The 19,245-nt window shown below is 46.5% G+C and overlaps 1 protein-coding gene across 6 annotated transcripts in view; it reads right to left on the bottom strand.

Moving 5' to 3' along the window:
* The window catches only part of Gas7 (growth arrest specific 7), a 232,847-nt gene that overhangs the window by 82,285 nt on the left and 131,317 nt on the right, over nucleotides 1–19,245 (bottom strand). For 5 of the 6 annotated variants that reach the window (XM_029483457.1, XM_021177612.2, XM_029483459.1 and 2 more), the window contains exon 2: nucleotides 3,931–4,051. In XM_029483457.1, the coding sequence (XP_029339317.1) occupies nucleotides 3,931–4,051 (121 nt within the window). Of the gene's footprint in view, nucleotides 1–3,930; nucleotides 4,052–10,545; nucleotides 10,679–19,245 lie in introns of those variants that run through there. The other variant, XM_029483460.1, reaches the window with a different exon arrangement.

The following is a 19,245-nucleotide window of genomic DNA, read 5'->3' as shown; positions in this document are numbered from 1 at the left end:
AGACAGGCAAGTTGGGACAGAAAGTGGAATCTGGCAGTGAGGTACCAACTCAGAGACTTCAGGAGTCAGGATGTGAAGCAGAGGCAATACAAAAACAAGGGTCCCTTCTGCTAGGCACTCTGCTCCAGACAAGCAGGAGGCTTCTAAGTGGGAGGGGGCAGCAGACTAACAAAATACTCCCAAGAGGGGCTTTGGAAGGAGAGAAGCTGCTTGCGTCTCTTCTTGACCAGGTAGCAATCCTTAATGATGCTCAGGGGTTGCCGTGAGAGGCCTTTCCCATCTTGTCCCTTCCTGGGCTTTCATAGTTCCAGAGAGCATCGCAGATCCCACAGCTGTCTTCAGATACTGCAGACCTCTCCACTGCCCTTCTCATGGGCGATTAAGCAGGTATTCATTTAAAATCTGCTTCCAGGATTGACGGTATAGCACATCGACACAGTACTTGCCTAGAACGTGGGGTCCAATGCACAGCAACACACACACACACACACACACACACACACACACACACACACACACTCCAGTACCCTCAAGCATAGACACAAAGCTTTAAGACCTGCTCCCACTGAGAGCAAATAAGCAGTTTAGGGGCCAGGCCATTCAGCACGGTACATGGTTAAGGCTCAATAAGTATATGTTGAAGTGAGCAGATAAACAGTGAATTCAACCACCACTTAATGAGTGGGTAAAGCTGGCCTGCATCCAGGATGCAAGATCAACAAGTTAGGATGAGTCAGTAAAAGAGAGAAAGTGGGAGAGGCCAGCCCTACCGGCTCCATCAGGTAACCTAGCAATCGGCCCACCCTACTGCCAGAGCCTCGTGAACTTAGGGAGCAAAATCATCTTCTGTAGTTAGTTTTGAATGCTCAAAAATGAAAAACAGTGAGATCTCATAACACATAAAAGTTACCTGCCATTCGTATTCCAGTGTCCGAACAGAAAGCCCCTCTTTCCCCTCTTGCCATATGTAACGCCTTATTAGAACATAGCTGTGCTCACTGACATACATACTCTCTCCATGACTATTCATGCTACAGCGATAACGTTGAGCTATGACAGAGACCCGGACCTTTCAGATCTAACCTAATTAGCATCCGGTCTGTTAAAGACTCCGATTGCCAACTCAAGGATCACCCTGTATGCCACAACTCCAAGAAAGCTCTGACCTATTGGTATATAAAAAGTCAGAATCCTGGAAGGAAGCTGTCAGATACCCTCGGTGGATATAAAATGTGGCCATTCATAAGTAGAATAGTAATTAAATTAACGGCAGCACATTCCTAATGCACAGTGATTAAAAGAATGAGTTAGACAGAAATACTCAAAGCGTAGAACAATGTCTGCAATAAATTGTTCTCACTATTTAAAGGATAGAGTGAATTACATTTGTAATTTATATTTAAAATGCCGGTATGTCTATGCTTAGAAGATAGAGAACATAAATGTCTCAAAGGATATAAGTGATAAGTAGTGATTGGGGCTTTTTCAATATATATTTTCAAATTATTTTTTTTAAAAAAATGTATGTGCATTGGGTTGGGTTTCAGACCCCAGAACAAACAGCTGAGGTGCATATTTAACATACCAAAACAGAACTGGCCTCCAGGTTCTCCCAGCATCCCTCGGTCCTTACCTGTCATATCCTGGCCTCAACCCTGAACTTTCTAGTCCAGGGGCTGGGCTGCCCTTCTCCCTGAGGCTCTTTGCTGTATAATCCAGATATTTTGGTCTCTCCTCTGCTCTTTCTTCTCTTCCTCTCTCTGCATGTGTTCTTTCTCTCCTCTCTTTCTCTTCTCCCTCTCCACTGTGACTTCCCTGACTTCATTCCTTGGGACCAGTGAACTTGACAGCTCCAGAGTGGTTTCCCAATAAGCCTGCCTTTATATAATCTCTAATGTAGCTTGAATTGGCTTGTTTCACCCTGGAGAAATAACTTATGCCATTGGTGTCTTGCCTGCACATTTGTCTGTGTGAGGGTGTTACATTCCCTGGAACTGGAGTCACAGACAGCTGTGAGCTGCCTAGTGGATGCTGGGAATTGAACCCTGGTCCTCTGAAAGAACAGCCATTGTTCTTAACTGCAGAGCCATCTTTTCAGCCCTTAATGACTGGGGATTTTTATTGTTGATTTGAATCTCACTTTTATTCACTGGCTTTTAAACCCTAAGAATGTACTACTCTTTAGCAGAGAGAAAGACAGAGACAGAGAGACACATAGGGAGAGACAGAGAGAGGCAGAGAGCACCTAGAAAGGCCCTTTCTCTATTTTCCTTCGCAACAGACTGGCTAATTTGAAATAAGAACAAATCCACCCAAATTCTTGTTCTTGAGCTCATTCAGTCCAAGCTCTGCACCGCACAGATGGAGATCTGTGTTCAGACACCCACTCCCCTGGAAATGACACTGAAGTAGTTGCTACCCAAGTGGGGGTGTGCATTCAAAATTCAAACAGCCACAGCCCACCCTGAAACATCTAGGCTCCCTGAGCACGGTGGAGCTGTTCAAGTGTCTGTTTTGAGGAAGTGTGAGATTAGAACAGCTAAAAACAGCTCTACTTCCTTTTTCCTAGAAACCTTGGTCACCTCTCTTCAAGGAGGACACCCTGCTGAGCAAGCAGGTTAGGGTGCTTGTGGTATGGATGGGTCAGCCAACCAAAGTAGCAGCTGTCGGCTTCTCGGTGTCTTGGCTTCTGCCCGTCTTCTCACTGGCAGTCCAGGCTCAAAATCAGAAACCACATCAACAGCATCCACACCCCAGGTGGCAAGCTAGAGGTATGAAGTCATATGGACGCAGAAGACAGAGGTGAAGCCAAGACTGGAGAATAGGCAGAAGTTCACCTCCTGCTTGAGCACACGTGTTTAGGATGTCCACCCAATCCAATTTCCCTGCATTGCATCTCCTGATTGTCTTGAGGTATAGTCCTTAGGGGCATAGGAAGGTCAGAACGTTTCAGCTGCCTTATTCTTCTACCTTCAACCTGAAAAGTGTCCCACCTAACTTGTAATAAGACCAGCCATATTGCACAACATTTAAAAATCATCTCCACATTGTAGTCATTTGGGAAATCCAGGGAAATTTTTAACTATTTGGAGGTATGGCGTTCCAGTTCTATTCAACTCAGAGATATGTGGGGAGTGGTTTGATGGGTGGATGTAGGCTTCTAACCTTAGCACTTGGAAGGCTTCCTGTCACAGGAGAACTACCATGCATTCAAGACCAGTCTGGGCTATATGGTGAATTACAGATCAACCTGGTTTACCAAATGAGACCCTGTTTCAAAAGAATGAGGAGAGAAGAGAGGAAGAAAGGAAAAAGAAAGGAAAGGGTATGGAGAAGTTGAGGGGTGGGGTGGAGGCAGGGACTCAGTGTGCTCCAGTTCCTTTGTGCTAAGGGAGAGGATGAATGATCCCACCATTATCAAATGGACAATCCATAAAGCAGCAGCAGTGAGATACTTCAGTTGAGAAAAAGGTGTTATAGTGAAATTAAGGAGAGTATTTGCGGCCTCTGTTCTGGATCCTCAGTACCATTAGAACATTCAGAGTTCCTAGTCAGTGTGCAATACCTTGACCTGTACAACTAGCCTCTGAGGTCAACAGTCCTAGATCCTAAGGTCGAGTTCAAAGGATGGTGGGTGTGAGGTGTCAGGGATTCTGGGAATCTTGGACAGCTGTTCTTTGGAACTACTTCCAGAATATAGACCCAAGCCCTAACATCCAGCACCAGGGACAAGTGGGACTCTGCTGTAGCTCTGGGCATATGTTAAACAATTCTAGAGTCAAAGGGTTAAGATGCCAGGTTACCTTTCCTTGGGTCAAATTTAGCAAGAACCCCCCCCCCAACCAGAGGTGGAAAGGAAGGAAGAAAAGCACCCCTAGGGAGAGGCAGACATCTGTGGCTTAGAAAAGGCTGCGCCTGAGTAGGACTCACCATTGGTAGTCGTGTTGACATAGTAACGGCGGCCCTGAGGAGACAAGTAGCTGTGCCAGCCGGGTGGAAGGATGACCGTCTGGCTCTCCTCTCCTGGCGGAGGGGGGACCATCCCAGGCTTCTGTTGAAGAAAAAGGCAGGGGTCAGACACATTTGCCATTTTCACAGCTGTTTGGAGCCACAAAATCACTTCGAAATCGCTCAAATGGGATAGGATGGCCTGCAGGCCTCTTTGGGGACATGGCTCCCCTAGATCAGACAAAAGAACTAACTGCTCTTCTTCCCTACCAGAACCTGCAAGAATTCATCACAGGGTGGGGGTGCGCCTGTCAGGGGGCCTGCCACTCCACATGCCCCATTGTGGACGGCAGTCTACACCCGCTGAGGACCGTGAAGTCTACACTCCACAGGACCACTGAATACAGCAACAGACAGCCCCAAGCCTGCTGTGCAAACCTAGCAGAAGTAATTAACGCAAGTTGTGGCAGAGCAAAGTGTAAAACATTCTATAATAATGTTGAGAGTCTTCGAGGAGAGCTGGCTTGGGTTTCTCTCTTCAATGGCCGTGTCACCGTGGCAAAGGGAACCAGATTTTTTTATGACAAACTAGACACTATAGGCTTGGTTCTTGTTAGCCAGGCATAATAATATTCATCTTAAAAGACAGAAGAATATGTTAGCAGGAGCATTAGGTGTGAAGCAAGTACACGTTGTAACAGCATCTGTGAGTCCTAAGGGTAGGATTATGAGCAATTTTTATTATCTTTTTTTTTACTTATATTTTCCATGTAAATCTCCAATAAACACAGAAATCAAGGCTCTCAGCTAAAGAACATTTAAAAATAAAGACAGAGGATCCAAATTAGCCCACACAATTGCTGTGCCTTATGGAGAAGGTAAATTGACAGAAATCAGAATTCCAGCCACAAAAGTCCAAGAGTTTCTTAGCAAAACCTCTTCAGAAATACAGGGGCCAGCCACCAGGTCCTCAGTGTCCTCAGTGTCCCCTGCTGCACACAGGAGCAGCTCCTTCCTGTTACCAATGACCAATATGTAGGAAAGTAGGATCGTGGTTGAAACTGGAGCAATGAAGTGTGCTCTCTGATGCCCCTCTCCTGCCTGCTCCTCCAGGGCTTTGTCTCAGCATCCTGTGCTGACCTCTGTACCAGAGGAGGAAAGTGCAAATCCCCTGTGCTGCTGGGAGCAAACATGGTGCCTCAGCCCTCTGTGTAGCCATGGTGTCTGCCATGAATTCTCACAACTGTTCCTCTGCGCTCAGAGGTGTGTCTCCTGCACAGGCGCCTGCTGAGCCCACAGTTTCTCTTTGATTACGTGTGAAAGACCATGCTCTAGACAGGTGACAGTGAGATACACAGAAGCCAGGCTGAAAGTGGTGTGGAACCCTCCTCGATGACGTAGACCATACATACACTAAGCACAGATAAACCCGAGAACAAGTGACATTGGTCCTGCACACCTCTCTAGCGTCTCCTGGCCTGGGAGCCGGCCAGAATACAGGTAATACAAATAGTGTAACGATGAGCACAGAGGGAGTGAAAAGCCGGGTAGGATGGGGCAGGCCTGTGATTGGATCATGAGTCTGAGGCAAGCCTACATAACAAGCCTCTATCCCAAATAACAAGAGTTAATGAATGAGAAGAGAAAGAAAAGAAGAAAGCAAGGGAGGAAGGCATGAAGGAGAGAAGGAGAAAGGGGAAGGGTGGTGGTGGTGGGGAGATCTTGAATACACAGGGCTCTGGGAATAAAGTGAAGGCAGTGGGTGCTGAAGAGAAACGTTTGGGCTAGGGAGTCTTCTAGACCCAGAGGGATGAGATGTCTGGTCGTCGTTCCTTGAGCCTAACATCTAGGAGTAGCATAGAAGGGTCCATGGTGAGGCCTGGGAAGCTATGGAAGGTGGTTGAGCAAGACTAACAGCTCCCAGGAAGACACTGCACAGAGAGGATCCAGGGACACAGTGTAAACAGCCTCAGGCTCAAAGCATCCCTGGTGCCAACCCTACCTCAGCCAAGCAGCCACCGATTGGCCTCAGGCAAGTGACTCAGTCAGGCTATTTTCACATCTATGAAGCAAAAGATGCTAAAGTTGGCCCAGGGGTGGACCCCTCTGGGGAGATCTATTGTAACACACTCAGAGCCCAAACGAGGGTACACCTCCAGGGTTGCTCAAGAGATTGTGGGGGGGTCTCACCAGAAGGGGTACACAGATGCTAGCCTCTCTCCCAGGCTCTATTCTCTGAGAGTTGACATCCAGGCAGACATACTGCCCTCCCCTCCAACTGCCCCCTCAGCATGTCTGAAACATCACCCCCAACGGTTCTTCTCTGAGCTTTCTGCTGCCAACACTGCCTGAGGAATGCTTGACAGCAAGGCCAGTACCATCTGGAGCTGACTAATGTTGTGAAGGCTGCTCAGGGAAGAGTCCTGTGGGCTAAGAGTGAGTAAACTGAGCCTCCTGAAACATGGGAGGCCCGGCTTTGAAGGAACTGTAAGAAGCCTGGCCCTCCTCAGATTCTCTCTATACTTTTCTCTCTGGAATGACTCTGATTCATAGGAAGCCTCGGTTTATAATCAAGGGCATGGGTGACCACCAAGGTACACTGCCTTGAGGTCTCTCCTCTCTAGGGAGTGCAGGGATCTTTGGGGAAGCGTTGAGGCTCAGGGCTGGGCCAGGAAGGTCATAGAAAGGGTGGGAGAGCACCCACTGGCTGGGCCTAGATTAAAAAGAGGCTGATGTGCTGTGGTAATGCTGGTTTCCACACTTGTGAAACACAGCTGCCAACTGGCTGGCTCTCCCTGCTGGCCATCAGACTACCTTGCCCTCATCTCCCGAGCCCGCTGCTGCCCTCTTGTCCTCTTCTTTCCTGGGAAGAAGTCATTCTTGCTAGCTGACCCCCACAAATCAGGAGCCAGAAGATGCTGGAAGCAGCTGAGGAGTCCTTTCCCCTCAGGGATGAAAACAAGCACTTGAACAAGGTGCAGATAAGCATTTAGGACAGAAGCATTCACAAAGGCCAAACAGTGGAGACAAGGCAAAGACCATCGTTAATGATGTGGATAAAACTCGGGACAGCTATAGGATGGAATATTATTCAGAAATGAAAAGGAATAGGGTCCCGGCTCTCACTACACCATGGCTGGGCCCAAAAGTCACCATGCTGAGTGAGATCACAAAGGTCACATGTGGTCTCTTTCCATTATGTGACATTATATCACATGTCCAGAGCAGGCAATGCAGCAGAATACACTAGTGGCTACAGAGGGATATGGCCTATAAGATGGATACAGGGCATGTTTGTCTGTGTGTGTGTGTGTGTGTGAGTGTGTGAAAATGGTCTAAAATAGGGAGATGTCATGGTTACACAATATAATGAGTCATAAATGCTATGCATGGTCAACTATATATATATATATATAACTATAACTAAACTATATATATATATATATATATATATATATAAAATCACAATAAACTGTCTTTGAAGAATATACAACAGGGCTAGAAAGATGGCTCAGAAGTTAATAGCACTTGCTGCTCTTACAGAGGATTCAGGTTCGATTCCCAGAATCCACACAATGGCTCACAAAACAAGCAAACATAGGTCTATAACTCCAGTCCCAGGGGATCTGATGTCTGCTTCTGGGCTCTATAAGAATTGCATACATGTGATGCACAGACATACATGTGATGCTCAGACATACACTTGATGCTCAGACATACACGCAGGTAAACACACTCATGTGCATAAAATAAAAACAAAACTTTTAAAAATATGCAAAGGTACAATTTTATAACCTCATCACCTGAAAGCCCTCATTTAAGAGCCCCAGAGTATCAGTGGTCCTCACTCTTATGGCCTCAGAGGGGCAGGAACAGTAGTAGCCTTCTGGGAGATCTGCCCACAGCCACAGAAAGGGTAGAGCAATTAAGGAATCCCTTGAATTTCTTCCCTAATTAGCTCCCTCCCTGGTTACATCCGTCCCTTTTGTGCTGGCTGGTTTTTATGTCAACTTGACACAAGCTAGGGTTATTTGGAAAGGGGAACCTCAATTGAGAAAACGCCCCCATTAGATTGGCCTGCAGGAAAAACCTGTGGTGCATTTTCTTGATTTATAATTGATGTGGGAGGGCCCAACTTACTGTGGGTTGTGCCGCCCCTGGGCTGGTGATCCTGGGTTCTATAAGCAAGTAGACTGAACACGCCATGAGTAGAAAATCAGTAAGCATGCTCTCTACTTCAATTCCTACTTCCAGGTTCCTGCCCTGTCTTCCTTGATGACAGGAGCGTGACCTGAGAGTTGTATACTGAAATACGCACCCCCACCCCTCAGCTAATTTTGGTCCTGGTGTTTCATCACAGCAATAGAAACCCGACTAGGACACCTTCCTTCCCCTGGCCCTTGTGTCTCCTCTCCTCAGCTTGCTTGCCTCTTTCCCATGGGAAGAGTAAGGAAGAGTGACAGGAAGTGCCACAGTAGGGCCACAACTCCTAGAACAGACAAGATCAGAGGGAGCGGAATGGGGTGTGTGGTGGTGAAGCTTCCTGCTAGGGGAGGCGTTCTGAGTGCAGTGCATGGGATGTCTCAGGTGAGATTAGAAAACCCTGCCTCTGCCTCTGGAAGGAGCCATCCCTGGGCCAGAGTGCAAGGCTGTGTTTCAGTCCTTCCCACACTCCTTTCAAGAAACAACATGCTTAACTATAGGCTCATACTCTGAGGGTATGAGGGAATGCTTCAGCCTTTTGTCTCTCCTCCAAATAGGTGTAAAGGTCCTCTATGGTGTCACACAAGACAGCATGCTATTTTAAAAATTCTGTATATTCATACACTGTATGAATAGGACGTGGCACACTTGTTTATACATTGAGCCTTTGATGGACGCTTGCATTGTTTCCACTTTGGAGTCTTTGTAAATAATAGTGCTATAAACTCTTGGACCTTACCCTACTTTATATGTAATAATGAGAAGTTTGTAGACCACTTAAAATCCCACTCTAAGCTAGATGCCTCCTAGCTGTAATCCTGGCACTCAGGAAGCTGATGCAGGAGGATCACCTGTTTAAGGTTAGTTTGAGAAACACAGTGAGAACCTGCCTTCCAAAGCCAAAGGCTGGGAGTGTAGGGTGCTGTCTTACCAGGAGCATGGACCTGTGTCTAATCTCTATCATAGCAAAGAAACAAGCAGAAACCAAACAAGCCCTAGTCTAGCAGGGTTCCCACAGAGATCTGAGTGTAGGTCTGATTTCTGTGCATCTATAAGGACTCCTACCCTAAATGTCTTTAGTACATATCTTTATAAGATGTCTGTATTAATGATGTTTTTATTCCTATTTTTAAGTAAGGTCTATCACAGTCAGGGGTTTAATGATGTTCATAATATTGTACAGATAATTAAATGGTTAAACCAAAATGACTTTAAAATATTGCTTTGGGGCTGAGAGTATTGCTCATTGGCAGAGCACAGACTTAGTGCACCCTGGGTTCAGTCCAAGAACATGAAAACATCACTCAGTCAGTCAATCAAACCAACCAACTAAAATTAGCTTGCTTCTAGAAAATTCTGTCCAGTTACTTGATGCCAAGTTACCTTCAGCCCATCTCCTGCCAACACTCAGCTCCATGTCAGCACTTGTCCACCTGAGATACGACTCCCACAAGGGGAATGACAACTCAGGCCTGAACCTCTTGCTTGTCTCACAGTCTCCAAAGGAGCATATGCCTTCCCAGGAGATGCGCAAAAATATCACCACCCTCACCCAGACGTCACGTTCATTCCCCGGCTGCTGGCTGACTTCCCCTGTCTCCTTATTTTAAACACAACATAAAGCATTCCTCTTAATGGCGGTACTGACTCCTTTTGGAAAACAGCAAGCAAGCAAGTAAGGGGCATCACCCAAGGTTAAAAAAAGAAATGCTCTGTTAGGACTTGATGGTACACACCAGTAATCCCAGCATTCAGGAGGCTGAGACAGGAGGATGGTCAACTCAGCATCAGCCTGGGCTACCTTGTGAGTCTGAGGCCAGGCAAGGCTACATAATAAGTCCCTGTCTCAAGTAAACAAAAGCCCAAAGAAAACATATAAAAATCAATCACCAAACACAGAAAAAAAAAAAGCAAAGCAAAGCAAAACCCAGAAAAAACACACACTACCCTAAACAAAAACCAAATGTAGCCGGCAGCTCAGCACATGCTAAACCTCTGCTGGTTGCCACCAAGCCGATCAAGGCAGTTTGCATCCTGAGTCCTTGGTTCACTACGCTCCAGAGCTACTCCCATACAGCATTCGTGGGAGCAACTGAGAGAAACCATCACCTCTGAAATAGACACCAGGAGGGAATCTAAAACTTCAATAAATACGACTTGTAAAAGAGGCCGTGTTGAGTGGTACAGCTACTTATGAAAGAGACGGATCTTATTCCCTAACCTCATGCCCTCCTCAGACTATTTAAAGAAAGACTCGAGGTTGTATCTACAGCCTCCAGTAAGTTCCGACCCCTCTACTAAGCTCCCCAGAGCCTCCTCCACTCTTCACATTCAAGTTCATCCTGGGACACCATCTCCACCTGCGGGATGCTTCTAGGAGCACCTGCCTCTTACCTTCTGAAGCAGTGAGTGAGCGAATGCTACCTGCAGGTGTTTACGGGTGGCCTCCAGACACTTGGTTTAGCAGCGGATCAGTGAGTTTTAAGGTCCCCAGTTCCTTGTCTTCTCACACCCCAAACCCAGCAGCAATGGGAGCTCTAAAGAAAGGCATATCCACAGGGCTCTGCACCCCCTCTCCCCCCACCCCCCAGATCTATATATAACACCTCTGAAGTTGTCAGCCTAACGAGCCACTTTCTGGCAGACCCGTTGCCATGACAATGACTGCTAATGAGCCCAGCGCTGTGATTGGCACTGCTTGAAGGCTCCTCCACAAACGACTTGCCAGCACATTCTTCCTTCCCAACCATGTAGCCAGCTGGACATCCAGAAGTAGCCAGGACATGGCTGGAAGCCGCTTGACGGATTTAGGCACTAGCAATTAGTTTATTGCTAGCACACCCCGAGTAATCCTAAACATGATGTCAGGAGCGGCCTCTACAGCCATTTCCATAACCAGCAAGGGTCATGGGAGCAAAGAGACACTAGGAAGACCAAGTCTCATCTGGGACAGGTGTGATGGTCACACCTGGGTATAATCTCAGTACCTAGAACACTGAGGCACTAGTCATGAGTTCAAGGCCAGCCTGGGCTACATATAGAGACCCTTTCTCAAACAAACAAAAATAGACTAACTGGGCTATTCTTTCTCCTGGACACCTGTTCATGGTAGGAGGACGCCCACACAATGCTAGCTACCCATGGTGGCCCTGCCTTCCACGGCGATGTTGCCAGCTTCAAACTTTTGGTCTATAAGAATTCTGGACATCTTCTCTTTATCGCTGAATGTTCCTTCAGCTCTATCTAATCAGAAATTGCAAGTCATGGGAGAGGGCTGTGGAGGAAGCAGGGTACATCTGAGGGTGGCACAGTGCCTCTGAGAGTGGCTATTTTCATTGCATTAGACTGGACTCTGGTGGGGTTGACTTCGTGTTCTTCTGAAAGCTGATAATTCAGAGGCTTGGCCAGAAGAAGGAGTCCAGGTAGCTAACATCCCCATAAACAAGGAAACAAAACTACAGATGAGAGTCAGGAAGGCAGTGACACACTCCTCTTCTTCAGTTTAGTGTCAGCCCACCGCTTGGAACATTGAATGAGTGAATGAATGAATGAATGAATGAATGAATGCTGGAAACTGAGCTTCAAACAGAAATGAGGTGACCATTTCATCAAGGCTGAGGCAGAAGAATTGCACATTCAGGGCTGCCCTCAGCTACGTAGCAGGACCCTGCCCTCATCAAACAGATGAAATAACAATTACAAAACAAAAGCAGAATGGATTTTAGTTGGGCGTCATAGGGCAAACCTGTAATCCCAGTGCTCTGGGATGGGGAGGCAGGAAGATGCCTGAGTTCAAGGCCAGCCTAGGCTATACAGTGGGACCTCTTTTTTTTTTTTAAAGGAAAACAAAAGAGACCTCTAGCATATCATGGGTTAGAGTTTACACAAAGCCAGGATTTCTTCTTCGAGAAAAAGTGACCAAAACATGGTCATCAACAAAGACTCTCAGCATCACTTCTGTCTCTTCCATAGCAAAGGGAAAGAAACTGTCTCTCACTGTCCACAGGGACCCAATTCCAGAACCCCACAGACATCTAAATTCCCAGATGCTTGATCTCCTTGTTTAACTTTACAGAGCATTTACACCATAGCCTACGTGTATCCCCTCGCATACGTTGAAGGATATCTACACCAGGCATGGTAGCTTATGCCTGTAACTCCAGTACTTAGGAACCTGAGGCAGGAGTAGTCTCATGAATCTGAGGCCTGGCCTACAAAAGAGGCTCCAGGATATCCAGAACGACAGAGCAAGACACTGTCTCAAACAAAAACACCCGCAAAAAGTCTCCACGAGTATTTCCTAAGAATATGCCACTGAAGAAACAATGAAAACAGTGTAAATGTGGTAGAGTTATGCAAGCTGCTTAGGAAAGGTGATGATGAAGTCCATTGTGTTCAGTGGAAGCACAATTTCCCTCCTAAATATTCCCAATGAGCAGGGGCTGGAACCTGTGGGCACAGGGGGCTTGGAAGATGCTCTCCAATGTCTGGGAGTTTAGGAGAAATTAATATGAAGAAAGAGGAAGTCATAATCAAAGGGACCTAGGTCGATCACTGAAAACAACTGATGGGAGATGGCCCAGTGGGTGAAGTGCTTGCTGTGTGGGCACCTGAGTTCAGATCCCTACAACTCCCATAAAAGGCAAGCATAGCTGTGGCAGATCTGTTAATTTCAGCACTTGGAGGGGCCAGGAAGATCCCAGGAGCTGGCTAGGCAGACAGCCTGGCCTGTGTGTGAGCTAATCAGACCCTAAAGACAAGGCAGAGAAGCACTGAAATAGGAACGCCTGGATACCAGCCTTCACATGTGCTCCTACAGGTGAGTCCACCTGCATACACGTGCACTTATGCACAGCTCAGTACACCTGTACACATGTGCACTTATGTATAAGAATGACCTGAAAGGGCCAGGGAGGTGGTTCAGTTGCTAAATGTGTTAGACACACAAGTTTGACAACCCAAGTTTATTCCCAGGAACCCATATAAAAAGTTGGATATGGTGGCATGCATCTATAGTCTACAGAAAGGGGGGAGGCGTGGACAGAAGAATTGCCCAAAAGCTCATGAGCCAGTGTGTTGGTCAACTCTACAGCAAGCAATTTGACACAAATTAGAGGACTCTGAGAAGGACTCTCAACTAAGAAAATGGTCCATGAAACTGGACTCTAGGCAAGTCTGTTGGGCATTTTCTTGACTAATGATCACTGTGGGTGGTGCCACCTCTGGGCTGGTGATCCTGGGTTGTCTGAGCACGCAGGCTGAGCAAGCCATAGGGAGCAGTTCAGTAAGCAGCACCCCCTCACAACCTCTGTGTCAGTTCCTGCTGCCAGGTTCCTGCCTTGGGATCCTGCCCTGATTTCTACTGATGGGCCATGAATCAGAAATGTGAGATGAAACAGACCCTTTCTTCCTCAAGCTCCTTCTGGTTATGGCGTTTTTATCACAGCAATAGAAACTCTAAGCAAGAAAACCAGCAAGTGTGAAGTATGCAGGTCTGTGGCTATAACAAAATAAACCTCAACAAGGTGGAAGTCAAGAAATGACTTGGAAAACATGTCCTCTGTTCTCCCTACTCATACCCATACATATGAACTGCACTGCACTGCACTGCACTGCACTGCACTGCACTGCACTGCACTGCACTGCACACACACACACACACACACACACACACACATGCACACAGGCATGTGTGCAATTAAGTATACGCATAATTAAAAATTTGGGTACAGAATGAAGTTTGCAAGTTGCTGTTTATACAGAGGATGAAAAACGTGTGACAATCTCTCCATCTAATACCAGAAAATATCAGTATCAAGAGGCAAGAGATTCAGAGGTAGGGTCCTGCTCTTCTCTTCTCTCTGCTCTGGTTTGTCCCCTATTCTGTTACCACAGTCCTCTAGTGAAACAACACTGGGAGGGTGGGATATTTAAGAGGTGGCACATGTATTCATTCTCTCTCTCTCTCTCTCTCTCTCTCTCTCTCTCTCTCTCTCTCTCTCTCTCTCTCCCTCCTCCCCTCCCTTTCCCTTTTCCTCTCCTTCTCTCTCTCACTCACACATACAGTTTTACACATGGACATTAATACACACAATCTCACACACACACATTCATAAACCCACTCACACATTCATACACACACTCACACCACACACACATTCACACTCTCTCACACATTCACACACACAGTCATACATTCATACATACTCACCCACCACTCTCTCACACACTCATCATACATACATATATATACACATGCAAACACACACACTTATCCGCCACATAACCTCTTTCATATTATGACTTAGCATAAGGCCTTATCAGAAGCTGATGAGAGTGTTGTGTTTCCAGACTTCCAAACCTTGTTCTGTGTTCTTTATACACAACCCAGTTAGAACAACACAAAACTAACTAAACAGGTTGCCTAGGAAAAATTCTTCTTCTGAGGCATGGTGCTACTACACACCTGTAATCCTAGTTCTTAGGTGGCTGAGGCAGGAGATTAGAAATTCAAGGCTAGCTAATCTGCTGGTTTAGCTACACAGTGTGTTCCTCCTGCCTTAGATAAACAATCCTCTGTGTCTCCTGTTTCCTCCCACAAAGCCATCAGACACTGCTCAATTGGATCCTTTTTCATCCCTTGGTATCAGGTGTCTGGTTGTCTCTTCCCTGAAGACTGAAGCCTCCCAACTGCAGTGTGGACAGTCAGTCTCTACAGGGGATTCTCAGCCCAGGAATCCAACTGAAGTTGGGCAAGCTGGGGCTAAGGGAGAATCCAGCAGGAAATTAGGGATCTCCGAACACCTCAGTTGCTGCTCATATTTGCCTCCTGATTGTGTTGCCACAGCCAAAATCTCAGAAGGCTGTCTCCAAGACTGGGACTGGGTGAGCCTGCATCTTGTAGCTGGTCCCTGTGTCGAAAGGTCACATTTGCAAGGTTCACTTCCAGCTGTTACTAAGAAAGCACAAAGACCATCAGTCATTAGGGCCATTGAACCTTCAGATGCACTATGCAAGGGCCAGTTCAAATGAGTTCTAGAACAGTTAAATTAGCAATACAAGCCAAGAATGCCAGACTACTCCTCTTGTCTGAGATGGTTAGTCTTTTCTGCTGCTGGCATCTGCCCAGTGTCACCACAAGGATAACAATAGATGATAGAAACCATTTCTTTTACTTCTTCTAGCAGAATCTCAGCGATGACCAAGTAGCACAGCTTTGCTATTGATATAAGAGTCACTTCTGCCTCTACCAGAGGTTGGAGCAGATACCCGAAGGCATAAGACCTGAGGGGAGAAAGCATTCAACACATACTCCTGAAAACAGAACTCCTCTAGCAGCAGGATAGAACTCTTTCTTCATCTTGAAGCCTTTGCTGGGGGGACCCTGAGGAAACTTGTCTACTTGGTCTCAGTGCTGGTGTTTATGTAGACCTGACGTTTCAAAACCATTTAAACAGGCAAGGCAGTCTGCTCCTGGAAGTTGGTCCAGCTTCTGCATTTCAGCTGAGGAAGCCTGTGTGGTGTGATGCACCATTTTGTATTGTCTGCATGTAATTGTATTCTATGAATGTAATTGTATGCACCATTATGTAACAAAATAGCTTGAGGCGAGGTATTTAAAGAAGAAAGGTAGTTTATTTGACCCACAGTTTCTGTATCTATGCAGAAGGGACTGAACATACGGGGCATCTCAGCTTCAGAGCACTGGTCTTTAGTGAGAATTAATTTGCGAGAACAAACCTGCTCAGGGAGACAAGCATTAATACCTTCCAGGGACCATGTTCCCATACCATAACAACGTTCTGCCTCGTAGGGATTTGTCCCTCAGCATGTCCACACACATTATCAGATGAGTCTAATTGCATCTTAAACCTCAGCGCCAACTATTAGCAGATTTCCCCAGTTCCTAGCCTGTGCAGATGAACACACTCTCTTCTATCTTATACCCAGCCTCATCAATAGGCTGGGTCATTCTCATTGTCTACCTCCAAAGGCAGACGACCAAAGCATTAGCAGAAACCACAGTGGCCCAGGCATAAAGAATCAGTGTTGCAAAATGAGTTCAAAGTGTGCACCTCCTCTGGCCTTGGCTTCTTTATCTATAAAATGAGATCGTCATAGTCCCCTAAGATGATTTTAGAACCCAGGAGACATCTTTCATAATAGAGCCCAAAGCCACCACTGGAGACCTTCAAAAACATTTAAATCTTCAGTTCAGCTTGTAAAAGCAGCAACCACATAGACAAAAGCAACAGAGGCCTCCTGCCCAGGAACATGGATGTTTATAAACATTGTTTTCATTATTGTTACCTTTAATTCATTGTGGTCTCTCATGAGGAAAAGGTTTCAGATGTTAAAGTACGACCTAGATTTTTTTTCCTGTCTCCAGCTCTATAGGGTAACTTTGAAGGACACTTTAGGGATGGTTTCCTTGGTAGAGTAAAATCCACCGTTATGATTTCTGGCCAAAGAGAGCCCTGCCACCACTTAGTGTTAGGGGAGGAACAGCTAGGCACTATGCAAGACCCACCCTGCACTTCCAGCCCTTCTTTATCACTAAATTTACAGTGCTCCAAAACAGACTTTTACTACCTCTGGCCTTTTCTCAAGTTGTTATGCCTCTTAAGAAAATCCCATAATTCAATTTACTAAGCATTCCCTTCCATTCAGAAATGGATATAAGGAGGCCAGAAGTATGTGCAAAAGCTGAAAACTGGATTTCAAAGTAGAAAATAAGGAGGTCTAGAGCCCGGGAAGAGTACAGGGAAGAGAAAGGTGGCAAGAAATGAGAAGAAAGTTCTAGGGTGCAGCTGGGTAGAAGGGTGCCTTTTCATGGACCAGAGCACAGGGGAACAGCTATGGTTGACAGCAATTAATTGAATATTTCAAAACAGCTGACAGAGAGGCTTTTTAACATTGCCCACACAAAGGAGTGATATTCAGCTGAGTTGATGGATAGGCCAATCACTCCGATATGATCGTTAACATTATGCCCCATAAATATGGACAATTATGTGTCAATTATAGCAATGGCTCAGCAGGCAGAGGAGGACACCGATCAAGCCTGACAAGTTGAGTTCCATCCCTGGGATCCTCATAGTGGAAAATCACAATGGACTCTTGCAAGTTGTCTTCTGTCTCCCACCCATGCCATGACGTCTATGTGTGTGTGTGTGTGTGTGTGTGTGTGTGTGCGCGCGCGCGCGCGCGCGCAAGACACCCCCCCCCACACACACACAGATACTGTATATAAAATTTTTAAAAATTGAGGCCGAGCAGCGGTGGCACACACCTTTAATTCCAGCACTTGGGAGGCAGAGGCATGTGGATTTCTGAGTTTGAGGCCAGCCTGGTCCACAGAGTGAGTTCCAGGACAGACGGGGCTACTCAGAGAAACCCTGTCTCGAAAAAAAACCAACCAACCAATCAATCAATAAAACGTAATTTTTCAAAAGTTGATGCATTAAATAGGAGGCTAGAGAGATGTCTTGATGGTTAGCAGCACACACTGCTCTCGCAGAGCACCCAAATTCAGTTCCCAAGATTTACTTTGGGCAGCTCACAACCCCCTGTAACTCTAGCTCCTGGAGATCCAAAATCCTCTTCTGGCCTTTGAAGGCACTTAAACTCCTGTGTAAGTAACCACTCCCTTCACATATACACATTAAAAAAATAATAATAAAATCCTTTTTAAAAGCATTAACAATAACCACAATCCAAGATGTTGAGAATTAGGGAAGACAGTTGAAGGCTGTTCTTTTCCACTGGCCACAGGCTCAACATGTCATGCAAAGCAGCTGCCCACTGGGAAGGAACTTCAAGGGCAAGGGACTGCCCTGTCCCTGCAGATGCTCTGGGGACAAAAGGGGACTTCTTCAGGGAGCCGGTGTCATTTTAGCAACAGGCCAACTGTGCCTCATTAGGGAATAGAGGTGGGTGCCGCTGCCTGCCAGCTGTGGCTGCCGTCCAGCTGGCCTGACTTTGTGGTCACTTCTTGTGGGCTGCAGCAACCCACAGGCACTGAAAGAAAGCGGAAGTAGCCAGTCTCACCATGGAGACGCGTTCTAGTTACTCTGCAGTGCCAACTGCTCGTGCTCACAGCCGTTTTGTTCAAAGATGCCTGACTCCCCTAATTGGTTCTGAAACAGTAGCCTGCAGGGAGATGAAAGCTGACAGGCAGTTTCCAGAGTCAGTAAAGGTGTGATCCTACCAACCCCACTTGGCAAAGCTTTTGGATCCACCGATAGAGAGACATAAGACATAAGAACCAGGCAGACGATAACTACCAAGACCTTACCATAGAGGACACACCACCACACCATAGCAACAAGCAAGAGACACACAGAATGTGAGCTGTGCTCCCAGGGGCCATGTTTGAAGCTGTAGCAGCCTTGTTTTGAGATCTTAAGCAACCCGTCTCATCTCTGTCGGGAGGGCCTTGATTTCTTCATCTCTCAAATGTGGAAGTTGGACCAGATGGCCTGCGAGGGCTTATTTTGAACAGATATCATCGAATGCTCAATGATTCTAAATGCTAGTATATCTGTTTTAAGGATGTGCCATTTATGTAGAAAAGGAGGGGGGGAAGTCATATTCATGTATAGACATGTGACTCAGAAGCCTGGTCCTCTTCTTAAACGCTGCCAGTGCCCAGCCTCTTAGGATTGCATCTGTCACTACACTGAGTTTTGTCTTAATAGACCCTTCACTGTGAAAGCCACTTTCAAGGACCCAGAGCTGTCTGTCCTGAAACCTGTTTTCCCCGCTGGTATCCTAGGCTTCTGTCTCTGTTCCTGTCAATGTGTCACTAGAAGCCAGAATCATACACACCAGGCAGGCTCCAGTAGAGCCTGTCACCTAAGTAATAAGTATATCCACTTCACCCTTTACATTATACCCCAGACACACAGTCCATTTCAACTTAGGTATACCCCAGCAATGGACCTGCACCCCCACGTGTCCCACACTGCTACAAGCTGGCCTTGAACCCTTCCTTGCTCTCAGCATACGAGTGTGCACGTTCTCTGCGGATCCTCCCTTCCTCCTCAGGGCTGACCAGGCCCAGCAGCATCTCCATAGCATGCCGTAGTCCAA

The sequence above is a fragment of the Mus caroli genome, chromosome 11 (assembly GCF_900094665.2).
Source record: "Mus caroli chromosome 11, CAROLI_EIJ_v1.1, whole genome shotgun sequence".
NCBI classification, from domain to species: domain Eukaryota; kingdom Metazoa; phylum Chordata; class Mammalia; order Rodentia; family Muridae; genus Mus; species Mus caroli.
This window is presented reverse-complemented; position numbering and strand designations above follow the sequence as displayed.